At 40.2% G+C, this 18,990-nt stretch overlaps 1 protein-coding gene across 1 annotated transcript; it reads right to left on the bottom strand.

Annotated features, from left to right (window-relative positions):
* Positions 1-6,594: 6,594 nt before the first annotated feature.
* On the bottom strand, positions 6,595-14,106 carry LOC138899722 (uncharacterized). The gene is made up of 6 exons (XM_070186413.1): positions 14,068-14,106; positions 9,267-9,395; positions 8,375-8,586; positions 7,357-7,435; positions 6,954-7,245; positions 6,595-6,875 (listed from the first exon to the last, which is right to left on the bottom strand). The coding sequence occupies exons 1-6, from the start codon at positions 14,104-14,106 to the stop codon at positions 6,595-6,597; spliced, it is 1,032 nt and encodes a 343-aa protein (XP_070042514.1).
* Between the last annotated feature and the right edge of the window lie 4,884 nt (positions 14,107-18,990).

Raw genomic sequence — 18,990 nt, 5'->3', positions numbered from 1 at the left:
TCTTTCCCCCTTCTTTTATTTTGGTTAATTAGTTAATCTAGCCGGCACCTCACTGGTGGCCTTTGGTCTGAGTTTTTTGTTTATCAGTTTGTGTATTGCAATTAAGCAACAACAAGATGTTGGCTGATCTCAATAGACGTTTCATTATTAAATGATATTAATATAGCGTAATGTTTCTTCCGTATCCTAATTATAGGCAGTTACCTTTATAATTATCTTTTAGGTAACCTGACTATATAAAACAATTCGTTAACTACCAAATCAGTAAGTAACTAACTCGGCTCAGTGACTGAGGGCTTGCATGGAGGCGGCATTGCGACCACAGGCTTGGACGTCACATCAATATTTCTCTGCTTTTTTGAGGCTCGAGTGAAGGCATATATGTCGAACAGATATGCGATTGAAAAACATCCAGCCATTACTATAAAAGCTATTAGTTTATGCCACGTGTTTGAACTATTGTAGCAATAATAATGTTTTAGCCATGACAAATTATTTCAAATAAAATATTGAACATCTTTGCTTCAAGTTATAAAAAGCATGGCAATAGTGGGGTCAATAGCTACGATGGAATATCATGGCAAAATAATATAGCCACGAATTTGTATAGCTACAATAAGTATTGTAGCTAATACTAATTTTCTGCTATGCATTTGACATCACTGTAGCTATTGTAATATTCTAGCCACAATATATTTGTTTGCACATAATTTTATAGCTAAAAGAATAGTCTTGCTTCAATTTTCAAAAGTCGTAGCAATTGTTGGGACATAATAGCTACATTTATTTGTCATAGTAGCTACATGTATTGCAGCATTCGTGTTGAAACCGTGATGTGCTAAAATTATATACAACATAGAATCTACATGGTCCAAAGATGCTGAAAACAATTCATACATAATTACAAAGGTGGCTTACCGTAGGAATAAACAATGTCACCATTGAAGAATTAACATCAACATATATAGCTGGTCATGCGTGCTATACATATTTTAATCTTAAACGAGTAATCTTTTAGTTGTGTTTCTACCAACCACTGCTTTAAAATCTTGAAAGTAGAAATGTCTGCTCTTGATTAAAATTGCTAATATTGGAATTCAGACAATGATTGAAACCACACCAGAAAAGGAACTAGAGTTAACAGAAGCATTCCCATCACGATCGAGTTCGGACGGATATTGGACTTTGAGGAATTGTTGGTTTCTGGGCATCTGGTTTCCTCTTCTGCGATTATGAAGAAAGGTCCGCGATCGCGAAAGGTTAAGTGGACTGGTGGGATTTTTACTCTACGCGATCATGTTGGGGTCCAAACGCACACTCACGCAACTATACGTAGTCGTCAAGTAATAGAGTAATAAGTAAAGTATCGTTCCCACGAATACCTATGATTAACTTTCGACTGATTCTAACTCAAATGCCTAATTGATTCAAAAGATTTCTCACAAAATAGATAATTTACTAATTTAATACCTAAAAATTATAAAATAATGAAATAACTAGTTATCAACCAAAACAGTTAAGCAATTTCGGATAACAATCAATAGAGAAGGATATTCCAGGGTTACGGGTTAACTCACAATCGTATTGCGTTCTTGACTTAAAATGACTAATTGATTTATCTAGGTTGTTGATTGACAGGGTTGATATTACTCATAAGAATCTGTCGACTTCTTATTCGCCTGTTCAAGCTAACTTAATGCCTATATGTCTATGGAGTTAAGATTACAAGAATGCATTTACACTTCCTGTATTTCAACCGAGCAAGACAATTAGGTATATTTCTATCCTAATTGCAAATTCATTCCCCAACGCCCGGGTTCAAGAACTTGCTCTATTTAATTCTATATACAATCTAGAATTCCCACTTTCGAGTTCAACTCTAGATTCGTAGATTGTAATTCACCGTTAGCTACTCAGCAAATTAATTAAGAACAGAATTAAATAAACAACCCAATATGATAAAATCAACTTTGTTAAATTAAACTTCAAACATCAACATTCATGTATCACCCATAACCCTAGAATAACAGGGTTCTTAGCCACTCACGTTCATGCAATCATCAAATAATTCACAAGAGTGCATAATAATCAATAAAAGAAGGAAAAATAAGAACTCAAGATGAATTCTGTGGTTCTCCGGCTTTTTCGTGGCTTCTTTCTCTCTTCCCCGTTTGTTAGATGCCCTAAAAGAGGCGTTTTTGGCTTATATATTGCGTACAAAAGTCGTGGGTCAAAGTTCTCATATTCCTAGTCCAAATCGGCTTCAGGGATTGATGCTAGGGTGGATGCGACGCATCCACCTCGTCCTCCATTTCTCAGCTTTGCCTGCGAGGGAGGATGCGACGCATCCACCCTGTTTTCTTTGAAATTGGTTGGACGCGATGTGGATGCGATAGGCAGACTTCACTGCTAAGGGTGCTCGAAATCTGATTTGTTTTTTCTCTAGATTGGATGCGACGCATCCAACCCCTCTTCCTCTACCTAGAGCACCTTTTCTTCATATTGTTGCACTCCAAATACCCTAATTCATCACACACAACTCAATTAGTCATAAAATCAATAATTAAACCATGTTGGGCATTTTAAGGATCAAATAGCATCAAAAAGCGGTTAAAACATGGGTAAAGTAACATCAACACATATCGAAATATGCCCAACATCACCACCCCACACTTAAACCTTTGTTCGTCCTCGAACAAACCATCACTATAGTAGACGAAACAAAATTAAGCTCTTATCATTCAAAGCACACTACACCTATGACCATGGTTATTTGCAACAATTAGGCTCTAGAATATGCATCACATACACTTCCCTTTTACTTATGCCATTCTTTAAAAATATTCGAACAAAGACCACATGCTCACAACAATCCTAACCTCAAAAACCGACTCAATGTCACAATGCACTCATGGCTTGAACACCCAACATCATGGAGAAATCTAATAACGTTACCTATCTCTCGTGAAACCATGTGCCCTCACAACAAGAACAAAAGAGCCAGTTCAATCCACACATTCGAATCTCATAATCAAATATATTTTAATGACTTACATATACCAAAGAAAATCGCTCTCTCTCACAAAGAAGTTCACATGCATGCAATTGGTACCATAGGCTTGCCCTTAATGTAAATCTCTACTAATGTAAGCTCGCTCGATCTAAAATCAATTAGAACTTTTTCATGGTTGTAATGTGGGCTAAGGGACGGGTAGGATATATTTAGGAATAGTGGTTCACCCTCTTAAGCACTTTAACACATCATCAAATAACTTAAGCGCAAATTCTTCAACACCACTTCAATTTCACAAATAATATCACCCCCAACAATATTTCCTCTTTCTTTAAGCACTACTCAAATTTATATCCATTAGCAAGAACAAGACAACAATTTATTCATCTATATTTTTCTTTCTCTTTTTTATCGGATTTTTCTTCTTTTTTTTTCCTTTTTTTTTTTCAATTTCCGCTAGTGGTGTATTATTTTACAAAATAAGTGCACTCTTCTTTCTTTCATTGGTTCCCCTCAAAAGTCACCCCACACTTAGTCCCTTCTTACTTCTTTTAGCACTCATCTAACAATTAAAGTGCTTTAAGAGGTAAAAGGATAAAAACAATGTCAATTAAGAATAAAAAGGGTATAGGCTTGTAATGTGGGTACCAATGAACAGGTCTACAAGCTCAAAAGGGTTAATTAGGGATAGATTTTATTTGTGATAAGAAATAAGCTGAAAAAGATCAAAGAAAGCCTAAAATCATTTTTCAAACCGAGCATCACCTCAAATTTCGCTTCAACTCACATACCGGGCAAGTTCTAGACATAAGTACAATACATGGAGTACACAAAAAAACTCATCACACATGGCACATGACTCACTAAGGACGATCACATTCCGACTCTCAAATAATGTAAGTATTCACGGAGCCACGAGATATTAAGCATTAAGCACAAGGTGAACATAAGTCATGTAAACGAGACATAGGCGCCACAAAATATGCTATCCAATATATAAAGGTATCAAGATTAACATCACGATATAGGGGAGATACTACGCATGCCAAAGCATAAGTATGTTACTATGAAACAAGTCAAGGGTGCTTAGGTTCATCATTCTTCCTCCTTTTATTTCCTAAATTCCTAATCTATTTTATAAAACTATTACTGCCTGGTTCAAATTATATCCCATGGAAAAGAACTGATGCACAAAGAAAAAACACAGGAGATTATTATTATTACCTAAAAAAACAAATTTACTAACTACTTTTCTGCTTTTCTTTAGTTTTCGCTCAATCTTCTAATACTAACTCTAATTTTGTAAAATATGTTTGTGTTTTTCTAAGGACCTTAATCCCTCGAGAGAACTGTCTAGGTAGTCCGTCGTCGGGAAAAGTCCTTTATTTTCTACGACTACACATAACAATGAACTGAGAGTTACTCCATATAGATGACATTTACTAACTATTAAAGACCATTAATCCAGTGAATATTACAGCCCTCAACAGTATCAAAATCAACAAAAATTGTAACAGTTAATTTCATTCATCCACAAGCATAAAGATAACCCCCACCCCACATTTAAAACCGTGCTTTGCCCCCAATGCACACAAATAGTGTAAAGTAGGATGATAACAAACTCCCCTCAAGTCAAGGTGGAAGGCGCATCCGCAGTCTGTGGAAGAGCATCAGCATCCAAGGCATTCATTAAGACCCCCTCCGGCCTGGCAATAGCATCCTCACGCATATGGGGAGCTGTCACAGTCCTATCATCACTAACGGAAGCTGAGTTTGTAGTAGGTGGGACATCGGCCTCAGCAGGCATGGTATGTGGGGCCTCGGGAACTACAGGAGAAGCAGAAGTGGATGGTCCAGCAGTGGACGATGCAAGCAGTTGTGAGATGTCTATATCTGCACGTTGAACCAGAGCACGGAAGAGTAATGATACCTCCCTCATCATCGTGGCCTGCTCAGTCTGAACTCGGCTTAGATCCGCACGAGTCTGACTCAACTCATCCCTGGTGGCACTCAACTCGACACGAGTCGCTATCAACTCAGCCCTGTTCTCTTGCATATCTGCTTGCATCTGCTTAAACAACTGTTGAATGGTGAGCTTAGAAGACCTTCCCTTGTTCGGCTCTAGAACATGAGTAACATCATATGGTTCTGGAGCTTTAGCCTCAATGTCGTCATTCTCCTTGTCCCATAGTACTCCCATCTATGTCAAGAAAGCCGATAGGGTATTTGCAAAGAACAGCCTCCACTTGTAATTCATCCTGGTGCACTGCATTTGGTTATGCATGATGGCTCCTAAGTTGAGCGGTATCCCCTCCAATAAAGCATACAATACTAGTGCGCGGTGACGAGGGACATCAGTTTTGTGTTGGCATGGCATCAGGCAGTTGTATATGAAATTAAGAGCCACTCGTGCTAACGCACTCATGAATTCCTTGGCCAGAGAATGGTACTCCATACTCCCATGCTTCCAATTTGCATCCTTCCGGGTAGGGCATAGGACCGACCGAATGTGTGCATAATCCGGTGCTGTGCATATGGAGTCAAACCTATCTGTTAGTGTGTGTGGCACCCCTAAGAAGTTATTCAGAGCTTCAGCTGAGACATTAATATCCACCCCCGTACTCTCATAATGCTGCCCTTGGAATGACGCCAATTGGCGTAAAGCTCTCTAACGATAGTGAGGTTGGCTTTGCCGTGACCATTCAAGATAGGTCCCCATTGTTGCATCTCTCGAATTGATTTTAGAAAATCTGGGTACTTTTTCTTGAGTGTTCCGATGTTGATCGGCTTTTCTGGAATGTATTTCTTTGAACCCAGTATCTTATTATAAGCTCGGAATGCCTTTTCATTGACAAAGTTCTTCTCCCAAGCAGCTCGGTCTATTGGTTCACCCTCATCTTCATCACTCATGTCGACATGTAGAAGGTCATTATCCGAATTGGACTCAGACTCAGATTCTGCAGTAATCTTCTGCTTTCCTTTATCAGTCGGATCACTCTGTTTGGAGGCTTTTCTCTGGTATATCACAGGTTCTATTATCTCTATCCCTTTGCTTCGTGGATTTAATGATGTAGTTGTAATACCCTTCGTCACTATCCTCCTGACTAATGGTTCCTCCTCTTCTTGCTCTGAATCATCAATTAACTGCCTATTTTGCAGTTCCTTTTCTTTATCAGTCCGCTTCCTTTTTTTCTGTGGATTTGAAGCACACGTTGCCTTTCCGGTAGGCTTTTTGGGTGGTTGCATGTTATCATCTTTGTCTTGTTGCTTGGACTGTTTACTCGTTGCTGCCATTTTCCAGCCTCAGTACCTGTGCGTGCGAGCTAGGACGCGACGCATCCACCCCGTTTTCTCTGAAATTGATTGGACGCGATGTGGACGCGATAGGCAGACTTCACTGCCTTGAGCAATTGGTCCTTCAAATTTTTTATGCTGAGGGGGATGCGACGCATCCACCCTGTTTTCCCATATCGATTTTTTTTTTATATATATACATACAAGATCTAATTCCTAAATACAGGACTTGGGTGGCCTCCCAAGAAGCACCTGATTTAACGTCGCGGCACGACGCAACATGTTCTTCACGCCTCCACCAAATCCATCGAGGTCTTGTGACGTGCAATGTCACCACCCCAATAGTGTTTTACTCTCTGGCCATTTACCATGAATGTCGATTTGGAACTCATATCACGTAATTCTACCGCCCCATGAGGTTTCACACTAACCACTTCAAACGGACCCGACCATCGAGATTTAAGCTTTCCGGGAAAAAGCTTTAGCCTCGAATTAAACAAGAGAACCTCTTGAACTGGCTCAAACTCACGATGTTGGATATGCTTATCATGCCACCTCTTTGTCTTTTCTTTATACAATTTGGCATTTTCATACGCATGCAATCGAAATTCATCAAGCTCGTTGAGTTGTAGCAATCTCTTCTCACCGGCCAAGTCCATCTCCATATTTAGCTTTTTAATCGCCCAGTAGGCATTGTGTTCAAGCTCAACAGGCAAGTGGAACGCCTTCCCATAAACCAACATGTATGGAGAAGTACCTATGGGGGTCTTGTATGCAGTGCGATATGCCCATAATGCATAATCCAACTTTCCGGCCCAATCCTTTCTATTCCCACTTACTGTTTTCTCCAAAATCTGCTTTACCTCTCTGTTGGAAACTTCTACTTGACCACTCGTTTGGGGATGATAGGCCATGGAAACCTTATGCTTAACTCCATACTTTGCAAGAACATTATTCAGCAATTTGTTACAAAAGTGAGTTCCCCCGTCGCTTATCAACACTCTTGGCGTCCCAAAACGTGTGAAGATGTGCTTCTTTACAAAGCTTACCACTACCTTTGCGTCATTAGTAGGAAGAGCAATGGCTTCCAACCACTTAGAAACATAGTCGACCCCCACTAAGATGTACCTGTGCCCATTAGAATATGGGAACGGTCCCATGAAATCAATCCCCCAAACATCAAAAAGCTCTACTACCAGAATATTTTGCAAGGGCATCTCGTGCTTCCTCGTGATAGTTCCGGTTCTTTGGCATCTATCACAATTTTTAACAAAAGCATGTGCATCCTTAAACAATTTTGGCCAATAGAAACCTGATTGTAGCACTTTTTGGGCGGTTCTATCCCTGCCGTGATGACCTCCATATGGCAAAGCATGGCAGTCATGCAGTATAGCATTCATCTCTTCCTCAGGAACACACCTTCGCACCAACTGATCTGTGCACTGCCTATATAAGAATGGCTCATCCCACATGTAGAGCCTCACATCATGTAAGAATCTTCTTCTATTGTCAGATGTCAATTGTAGTGGCGTCACCCCACTTGCAATAAAATTCACATAATCTGCATACCATGGGGCTTCACCTGAAGTGACTGCTAATAACTGCTCATCAGGAAATATTTCTTTGATTGACCCTCCTTCAGCTATATGGTTCCGACTTTCTAATCTGGACAAGTGATCAGCCACTTGATTTTCTGTCCCTTTTCGATCTCGGATCTCTAAGTCAAATTCTTGCAAGAGGAGGACCCAACGAATCAGCCTCGGCTTGGCGTCTTTCTTTTCAAACAAGTATCTGATAGCTGAATGATCTGTGTAAACGATGACTTTGGTTCCCACTAGATAGGATCTGAACTTGTCAAACGCCCACACCACTGCAAGCAACTCCTTTTCAGTAACTGTATAATTCATCTGAGCTGGATTCATAGTTTTGCTCGCATAATAAATGGAGTGAAAGATTTTATCCCTCCTTTGCCCCAAAACAGCTCCGATTGCTATGTCACTTGCATCGCACATCAACTTAAATGATTGCGCCCAATCTGGGCCAATGATAATTGGTACAGTCACCAACCTTCCCTTCAGCTCCTCAAATGCTCTCAGACAAGCATCATCAAACTTGAAGGGCACATCTTTCTCAAGAAGCCTGCACAAAGGAGAAGAAATTTTCGAAAAATCTTTAATAAAACGACGATAAAAGCCTGCATGGCCCAAGAAACTGCGAATGCCTTTGACGGATGTCGGTGGGGGCAATTTTTCAATCGCCTCCACCTTCGCTTTGTCCACCTGCAAACCACTTTGGGACAACTTGTGCCCCAAAACTATACCTTCACGTACCATGAAATGGCATTTTTCCCAGTTTAGCACCAAGTTCGTCTCTTCACACCTAGCAAGCACTTTATCAAGGTTCATTAAACAATCATCAAAAGAACATCCAAACACAGAAAAATCATCCATGAATACTTCTACAAATCTTTCAACCATGTCAGTAAAAATAGCCATCATACACCTTTGAAAAGTCGCAGGTGCATTACAAAGACCGAAGGGCATCCTCTTGAATGCATACGTGCCATAAGGACATGTAAATGTAGTTTTCTCTTGGTCCTCTGGGGCTATAGCAATTTGATTATACCCCGAATAACCATCCAGGAAATAGTAATATTCCTGGCCAGCTAACCTATCAAGCATTTGGTCAATAAAGGGGAGGGGAAAGTGGTCTTTCCGGGTGGCATTGTTCAATTTTCTATAATCTATGCAAATTCTCCATCCAGTGACAGTTCTTGTAGGAATTAAGTCATTATTTTCATTAACTACTACAGTCATCCCCCTTTCTTCGGCACACATTGAACGGGGCTTACCCATTTGCTATCAGAGATTGGAAATACAATACCTGCATCAAGCCACTTAATCACTTCTTTTCTTACCACCTCTTTCATGATTGGATTTAGTCGGCGTTGTTGCTCTACACTTGGATTGTGTCCGTCCTCCATGAGGATTTTATGCATGCAGAAAGCTGGACTAATGCCTTTAATATCAGACATTGTCCAGCCAATTGCTTGCTTGTGCTCACATAGCACCCTCAATAACTTTTCTTCCTGCAATTTAGACAAGAGAGAAGAAACAATAACAGGTAAAGTATCAGAACTACCCAAATAAACATATTGAAGGTGAGGGGGTAGGGGTTTAAGCTCCAATTTTGGGGCTTCTTCAATTGACGGCTTTGGAGGAGGGCCACTTGGCCTATTCAGGGGCTCAAACGGGTGTATTCCTTGCATGTAAGCACATGATGCATCTAGGATATGCATCATCTCCTCAACCTCATCATCAATCATCAATACTATCAAACAACATGATTGCTTTTTCTAGAGAGTCGTCTAGATATACACTCGTGTCAAGAAGTTGCTCATCCACCTCCACAACAGATATCATAGAGAGCTCCTCATAGTGGCGGGGAAGTTGGATTGCTTTGTAGACATTGAAGACTGCTTCCTCGTTGTCCACCCTCATAATCATTTTCCCTTCTCTCACTTTAATTATTGCATCACCAGTAGCCAAGAGAGGTCGTCCCAATATGATTGGAACTTGTTCATCAGCCTCAAAATCTAGAATAATGAAGTCAGCTGGGAAGATAAATTTCCCAATTTGCAGCAGCACATCTTCAATCACTCCTTCAGGGTAGGCTATGGACCTATCAGCTAATTGCAACATCACAGTGGTTGGTCTTGGAGCTCCCAGACCCAATTGCTTAAACAAAGACAATGGCATCAGATTTATGCTTGCACCTAAATCACAAAGAGCACGACCCACATCAATATTACCGATTCGCACTGGAATGGTGAAGCTGCCAGGATCCTTAAGCTTTTGAGGAAGCTTGTTTTGGACCCTTGAAGTGCACTCCTCAGTAAGTGCAACTATCTCGAACTCAGTCAATTTCCTCTTGTGAGCCACTATATCTTTTATGTACTTAGCATACTTTGGAATTTCACGAAGTACATCTACTAATGGAATATTTAATTGAACCTGACTCAACATAGAGAGAAATTTGTTGAACATGCGATCGTCATTCTTTTTCTGCAATCTCTGGGGGAAAGGTGGTGGTGGCCTTGCAGCCTCCATTTACTCTAAACTTGCATCATTTTTCTTTGACTCGTGTATTGCCTTGGGGGTCAGCTCCCCCTCAGGTATAGGTTTGTCCTTTCTCTTCTTTGGCACTTCCTCTAGTTCTCTCCCGTTTCTGAGTGTAACTGCATTAACTTGAGGGTTCTTCTCTGTATCACTGGGAAGAGAGCCTGCAGGTCTAGTATTTTGATTTGCTGCCAACTGCCCCATTTGCCTCTCAAGATTTCTGAAATCGGTCCTGAGCTGTTGATTGTCAAGTAACAACTTTTTTAGCAAGTCATTCGTACTCTCTTCTGTTTGTTGGGGTGGCTTCTGAGGTTGATTGAAATTTCCTTGAGGCCTATACTGATTCTGATTCTGTTGATTTCCGCCCCATGAGAATTTAGGATGATTCCTCCAATTTAGATTGTAAGTGTTCCCATATTGTGCATGCTGATTCATCGGACCTCTGTTTTGTTGCCCCACATAGTATATAGATTCAGGATTCGTGGGGCACATGTCACTCATATGACTGTCACCACATAGTTCGCAGCAAATAGACATTTGCTGTACATGTTGCATCTGTTGTGTTTGTTGCATTGTCATTCTGTTCATCTGATTTGCCAGCTTTGCAATATCTGCTCTCATGGCTGAGAAGTCATCAAGCTCAATCACCCCAGCTGCCTTCTGTTTAATTACTCTTCTTGCGTCCCCATCTCCTTGCCAATTATGGTCATTAGCAGTGAAGTTATTTAGCAAGAGTTGTATTTCACTATACGGCCTCGCCATGCAACTACCCCCACAAGCTGAATCAAGATTCATCTTTGATGCCTCGTCTAGCCCATCAACAAAAGTGTGACCCAAAACCTCATCAGTCTGACAATGATGTGGGCAGTCTCTGAGTAGCTTCTTGTATCTTTCCCAAGCTTGACGAAGTGTCTCGCCATCCCGTTGTTGGAACCCAAGAATTTGGCTCCTCAGCGATTTTGTCTTCTTAGTGGGGAAAAACTTGATTAGGAATTTCCTTGCTAAATCATCCCAAGTGTGGATTGAGTTCGCGGGCTCCTTTTGCAACCATTCCTTAGCTTCCCCCAACAATGAAAAGGGAAATAGTGTCAACCTGACATAGTCCTTGGAAACATTCGGATAATTGTAAGTGTCCGTAATTTCCAAAAAGTTCTGAATGTGCCTTTGCGGGTCTTCATGAGATAGACCCACATATTGCCCTGTGGACTGAATCAGCTGTACCATGTACTGTTTGAGTTCAAAATGCCCCGTGATATCAGGCTTCACGATAGCCTGAGTCATATTAGCAAGATTGGGCCTTGCGGCTTCTATCACCGGACGCTCTTCATTACCTGCCATCTCTATCGGCTATGGTTGAACTACGATGTCCAACTCTCTTTCTATTCTCGTTCTAGCTTCGACTTCCTTTCTCACTCTATGAAGTGTTCGTTCAATTTCTGGATCAAAAGGAAGTAGGTTGTTTGCACTTCTACTCCTCCGCATTCAAGAGAAGAGCCTGCGTTAACACAAACAAGGCAAACTGAAAATTAAAACTTGAACAAATAAGTAATAAAAGCTTAACTCAGTCAAGTAGCTAATTTCTAAGTCCCCGGCAACGGCGCCAAAAACTTGTTGGGGTCCAAACGCACACTCACGCAAGTATACCTGGTCGTCAAGTAATAGAGTAATGAGTAAAGTATCGTTCCCACGAAGACCTATGATTAACTTTCGACTGATTCTAACTCAAATGCCTTATTGATTCAAAAGATTTCTCACAAAATAGATAATTTACTAATTTAATACCTAAAAATTATAAAATAATGAAATAACTAGTTATCAACCAAAATAGTTAAGCAATTTCGGATAACAATCAATAGAGAAGGATATTCCAGGGTTACGGGTTAACTCACAATCATGTTGCGTTCTTGACTTAAAATGACTAATTGATTTATCTAGGTTGTTGATTGACAGGGTTGATATTACTCATAAGAATCTGTCGACTTCTTATTCGCCTGTTCAAGCTAACTTAATGCCTATATGTCTATGGAGTTAAGATTACAAGAATGCATTTACACTTCCTGTATTTCAACCGAGCAAGACAATTAGGTATATTTCTATCCTAATTGAAAATTCGTTCCCCAACGCCCGGGTTCAAGAACTTGCTCTATTTAATTCTATATGCAATCTACAATTTCCACTTTCGAGTTCAACTCTAGATTCGTAGATTGTAATTCATTGTTAGCTACTCAGCAAATTAATTAAGAACAGAATTAAATAAACAACTCAATATGATAAAATCAACTTTGTCAAATTAAACTTCAAACATCAACATTCATGTATCACCCATAACCCTAGAATAACAGGGTTCTTAGCCACTCATGTTCATGCAATCATCAAATAATTCACAAGAGTGCATAATAATCAATAAATGAAGGAAACATAAGAACTCAAGATGAATTCTGTGGTTCTCCGGCTTTTTCGTGGCTTCTTTCTCTCTTCCACGTGTGTTAGATGCCCTAAAAGAGGCATTTTTTGCTTATATATTGTGTACAAAAGTCGTGGGCCAAAGTTCCCCTATTCCTAGTCGAAATCGGCTTCAGGAATTGATGCTAGGGTGGATGCAACGCATCCACCTCGTCCTCCATTTCTTAGCTTTGCCTGCGAAGGAGGATGCGACGCATCCACCATGTTTTCTCTGAAATTGGTTGGACGCGATGTGGACGCGATAGGCAAACTTCACTGCTAAGGGTGCTCGAAATCTGATTTGTTTTTTATCTAGATTGGATGCGACGCATCCAACCCCTCTTCCTCTACCTAGAGCACATTTTCTTAATATGTTTGCACTCCAAACACCCTAATTCATCACACACAACTCAATTAGTCATAAAACCAATAATTAAACCATGTTGGGCATTTTAAGGATCAAATAGCATCAAAAAGCGGTTAAAACATGGGTAAAGTAACATCAACACATATCGAAATATGCCCAACATCAGATCACGTATAATGGTTCGCGTTCGCGGAGGGTCGAGCTGGAGGTTATTCGAGTTCGCGTCGGGGCTATTGCGAACGCGCTGTGTTAATGGGGCTGGCCCATTTGTTGAAGGTTGTTCTATGCGATTACATAGAGGTGTTCGCGATCGCGAAAAAGGAAGGGGATGAGCAATGTGATCGCGTTCTGGGCATCGCGTTCGCGAAGAGAAACTTTTAGGCAGCTGTTGATTTGGCCCTCGCGATCGCGAGTGGATTTCCGCGATCGCGAAGGGGAAAGACTTGGGCAGTATTCTTTACAAAATCGAGGTTTTGGCTCATTTGCACTTTATTTCCTCCATGGGAGCCAGTATTGGAGTGATTTTGGAGATCCATCTTCATCATCTATATCAAGGTAAGTGATTCCCACCTATTGCAAGCTAAATACAAGGTTTATATATGGATTTAGATATGAAAACTAGTAGAAATTTGAGAGTTTGAAGAAAGACCTAAAACTTGGTATTTTGGATTTTTACCATGAAATTGGGACATGGAATTGAGAATAAATTATATATTTGAGTTCTTGAGATTATGGGTAACGATTCCCTCCGAAAATTTCCGAAATCCGGGCACGTGGGCCCGAGGTAAATTTTAGGATTTTTACCATTTTGGATAAGGGTAATTGTAACAAACCGGCCAGTCATTCCGAGAATTAAAACCATGTTTCCCCATTCCTGCTTTTTTATGTGTTGTTCAATGGTGTTGAGTTGTATCGAGTTGGTAGGTTTGGGTCAGGAGTAGTTTTGGAGTGAAATGAACACTTAGTCTCTTAGTTAGAAAGTTAAGTTAGAAAAGTCAACCGGAAGTTGACTTATGAGTAAACGAATTCTGATGTGGATTTTTATGATTCGATTAGCTTCGTTGGATAATTTTAGACCTAGGAGTGTGTACGGAATATAATTTGGAGGTTCGTGGTAGAATTAGGCTTGAATTGGCGAAAGTTGGAAGTTTAGAAGTTCTTAGGCTTGAATCCGAGTTTGATTTGGTGTTTTGGTATTGTTTTGGGTGTTCCGAAGGTTCGACTAAGTTCGGGTAGTGATATACGACTTGTTGAAATTATTGGTTGAGGTCCCGAGTGCCTCGGGTGAGTTTCAGATAGGTTTGGGTTGTGTAGCGCTCGTTTTTCTTATGTGTCGACGCAGGTTTTTCAAGCATAAATGATATCATATTGAAATAATGAGCTCCGATTTATTTTTTGATTGAAGCATTAGATCCGTATCGTAATTATGGACTCGTATAAAAAAGAATCATCGCATTTGGACATCGTATGAGGATTTTATGATCATTTTACTAAGAATTAGGTTGCGAGATTTTTCAGATTAATTACGAAATTGCCACTGACGGTTATTTAAAAATCTGTACGATTTGCAAATATTAAAACCTACATATCTCCTTCATTATAAGGTCAAATTGAGTGATTCAAAAGTCTAACTTGACTAGAATTTTACAAGGAATCCATTGGAGGCATAAAAAGTGAATTTTGGGATCATTTGGCACGAGAAAAGAGGCAGAATATCTGGCATAAATATATATAAAATAAGTGTTTGTTCATTCGGTCATATTTTGAGCTGGGGAGCTCGGATTGGGGCGATTGTGGATGCAATTTTCACCATAGGGATTGGGGTATCCATCTTCGTTTTTGGGATTTGATTGATGATTTCAAAGTGAAATTGAGGGAGTTAGTGTTTGAGTTTTGGAGAGTTTAAATGAGGATTTGAGGGACCAAACGGAGTCCGATTTTGATGAATTTTATATGGTTAGACTCGAGAGAGGACGAGATTTATTATTCTGTCATTTTTGACTGATTTCGAGACATGTGCCCGGGGCTCGAGTTTTGGCCGGTTTCGGATTTTTGGCATATTTTGTAGTTTTTATTGTGGAATTCGATTTGTTAGCCTATGTTGATGGTATTAATCTGATTATGGTTATATTTGGATCTTTTGGAGACCGAGTCCAGAGACGAGGCATCCCGGAGTAGGATTTTATGTTGTTAAGGTAAGTAACAACTTTAACTATGGCTTTGAGGGTATAAACCTGGAGATTTGATATCACATGATTGTTTGGAAGTGATACCCATGCTAGGTGATAGGCGTGTGGGTTTGCACCGTGAGGGATTGAGACTTGGTCCGTCCCGTGAGGCCTCATGGCCATCATCTGTGTTTATGTAGTTACTTGTTGTTGAACTTGTCTGCCTTCATGCTAGACATCATGCTTAGGCTTTATTCATGCTCACATTATTTGTACTCAGTCATAGAAATTATTGTTCATGTTTACCTCAGTCTCTATTATTTGCTAATATGTTGTGATACTTGATTTGGGTTGTGTTCCCTTATTTGTTGATGATGGTGAGGCTAGTGAGGTACATGATTGAGTGAGGCCGAGGGCCTGGTTGTGAGGATATTAATACCACAACGCGTGAGTTATCCGCGTAGCACATGAGTTGACCGTGCGGGTCCAGGTATTGATACCATAGCGCATGAGTTGTCCGCATAGCACGTGAGTTGACTGTGTGATCCAGGTATTGATATGATTGCACATGAGTTGTCTGTGCTTAGCGCCTGGGCTTTGGGAGGCCCTCCGGAGTCTGTACACACCCCCAGTGAGCGCAGAGTGTTGAGCGTTGAGTGCTGAGTATGAGTGCTGAGTGATGGAGTGACATTGCTGTGAGGTTGCATTTACTTTTGTTGTTGCTGCATTTACCTGTTAATTTTCCTTGTAGTCTTACTGATTTATGAAATTACCTATCTACTCCTGTTTGTACTTAATTGTGGAAATAATAATTGGATTATTCTGCTTAGCTCGTTACTACTGCTCAGTTCCTTAGTTATTTCTATTACTACTGAGTCAGTTGTACTCATACTACACCCTACTCTTTATGTGCAGATCCAGGTGAGTTAGAAGGCGGCGATCGTTGAGTTCAGGCCGGCTATCTTTGGAGACTGCAAGGTAGCTGTTAGAGTCCGCAGGACCTTGTTACTCCTCTTATCATTTCTTCTTTTGGACAGTTAGACAGCTTATATATCTTAGTTCATAGTTTTAGATTCTCATGACTTAGTGACACCCCGATGTTTGGGGCTCGTTTCCATAATTTTCTATATTATATTTAGAGTTGATTTAGTTTATGAAAAATTTAAATGTTGAAATATTTTATTAAATTCTTATAATCAGTTTAGTAGTAATATTTTGGGAAGTAGGCTTGTCTTATAACACGATAGGCGCCATCACGACCATGGTTAGATTTTGGGTCGTGACAAGTTGGTATCAGAGCCTAGGTTACATAGGTCTCATGAGTCATGAGCGGGTTTAGTAGAGTCTTGCAGATCGGTATGGAGACATCTGTACTTATCTTCGAGAGGTTGAAGAACCTTTAGAAAAATTTAACATTCTTGAATTCTTTTCGTGCGGTATTGATTCAACTTGAAGTGTAACTCTTTGAATTCCTTCCACGCATTCGTATGCGCACATGGGCGCTCGGTATCAGTTGTGCATCGATGGCTTGTGATTTCCTGGATGAGGTGCGAGATGTGATTTCTGTGTGTTGATGTCGGGTCATTCTGGAGGACATGAGGCTGGGTTTTGACTGTAGCTTGAGCACTGAGGTGTTGATTATGTTAGCGCGTGCTTGTGGTACTTTTGGGGATATATAAGAGAGTATTCAGCGGCTTATGAGCCTTAGGGCGGTGTGGTTTTATGCTTGGGTCTCGTGTGGTGAGTCTGGGTTAAGGATTGTGGTGTTATGGCAGGGCAAAGTATCATTTTGAAGGTAATTCAGAAGGAACTCGGATAGATATGACATCTTGATAGTAGGTTGGATCGGCATGGTAATGGGTATGATTAGTTCTTTGGGTGTGTATGAGGTAATGAGTTCTACAAGTGTTTTGTGGCAATGTCCTTGGATTTTTGGTGGTCTACCTAGCTTGGTTGAGTTAGAAGGATTCAGTCCTGACGGATTGGTTTTGTGTCATTGGGGTTCGGAGAGAGTTCTTGATGGTTTTGAGAACAACTCTTGGCACATTCGAGGACGAACGTTTGTTTAAGAGGGGGATGATGTAACGACCAGGCCAGTCGTTCCGAGAGTTATAGCCCTATTTCACCATTCCTGCTTCTTTATGTGTTGTTCAGCGGTGTTGAGTTGTATCGAGTTGGTAGGTTTGGGTCCGGAGTAGTTTTGGAGTGAAAAACTTACTCTCTTAGTTAGAAAGGTCAACCGGAAGTTGACTTATGAGTAAACGAATTCGGATATGGATTTTTATGATTCGATTAGTTAATTCGGATATGGATTTTTATGATTCGATTAGCTTCGTTGGGTGATTTTAGACTTAGGAGTGTGTCCGGAATGTAATTTGGAGGTCCGTGGTAGAATTAGGCTTGAATTGGCGAAAGTTGAAAGTTTAAAAGTTCTTAGGCTTGAATCCGAGGTTGATTTGGTGTTTTGTGTTGTTTTGGGTGTTCCGAAGGTTCGACTAAGTTCGGATAGTGATATATGACTTGCTAGAATTATTGGTTGTGGTTCCGAGGACCTCGGGTGAATTTCAGATAGGTTTGGGTTGTGTTGCGCTCGTTTTTTATGCTTCGATGCAGTTTCTTCAAGCATAAATGATATCATATTGAACAAATGAGCTCCGATTTACTTTTTGATTGAAGCATTAGATCCTTATCGTAATTGCGGACCCGTAGCAAAATGAATCATCGCATTTGGACATCGTATGAGGATTTTATGGTCATTTTACTAAGAATTAGGTTGCCAGATTTTTCAGATTAATTATCAAATTACCATTGACAATTATTTAAAAATCTGCACGATTTGCAAGTATTAAAACCTACATATCTCCTTCATTATAAGGTCAAATTGAGTGATTCAAAAGCCTAACTTGACTAGAATTTCACAAGGAATCCATTGGAGGCATAAAAGAGGAGTGTTGGGATAATTTGTCATGAGAAACGAGGCAAAATATCTGGTAGAAAAATATATAAAACAAGGGTTTGTTCATTTGGTCATATTTTGAGTTGGGGAGCTCGAATTTGGGCGATTATGGAGGCGATTTTCACCATAGGTATTGGGGTAAGTGTTCTCTACTCGGTTTTGGTTATATTTCATAAATCCATCTTCGTTTTTGGGATTTGATTGATGATTTCAAAGTGAAATTGAGGAAGTTAGGATTTGAGTTTTGGAGAGTTTAAGTGAGGATTTGAGGGACCAAACGGAGTCCGATTTTGATGAATTTTAAATGGTTAGACCGGGAGATGACAAGGTTTATTATTCTATAATTTTTGACTGATTTTGAGATGTTGGCCCGGGAGCCGGGTTTTGGCCGGTTTCAGAGGCATATTTTATAGTTTTTATTGTGGAATTAGATTCGTAAGCCTATGTTGATGGTAATAATCTGATTATGGTTTAGATTTGAAGCTTTTAGAGACCGAGTCCAGAGACAAGGGAATCCTGAAGTAGGATTGTACGCTGTTAAGGTAAGTAATAGTTTTAACTCTCGCTTAGAGGGTATAAACCCGGAGATTTGATATCACGTGATTGTTTGGAGGTGATACCCACTCTAGGTG

This window comes from Nicotiana tomentosiformis, chromosome 10 (genome assembly GCF_000390325.3).
Source record: "Nicotiana tomentosiformis chromosome 10, ASM39032v3, whole genome shotgun sequence".
NCBI classification, from domain to species: Eukaryota; Viridiplantae; Streptophyta; class Magnoliopsida; order Solanales; family Solanaceae; genus Nicotiana; species Nicotiana tomentosiformis.
Note: the sequence above shows the minus strand (reverse complement) of the source record. Positions and strands in the feature narration are given on the sequence as shown.

Excerpts from the sequence above, each read along its gene's own strand:
- LOC138899722 (XM_070186413.1), bottom strand. The coding sequence starts at position 14,106 with ATGGGGAAACATGGTTTTAATTCTCGGAATGACTGGCCG. Across the intron at positions 9,396-14,067 it reads ATTCTCGGAATGACTGGCCG|GAAGAAAAGTTATTGAGGGT; the intron begins GTTTGTTACAAT and ends TCTAAATTGCAG. Across the intron at positions 8,587-9,266 it reads AGGACGGACACAATCCAAGT|GTGGACAAAGCGAAGGTGGA; the intron begins GTAGAGCAACAA and ends AGTGGTTTGCAG.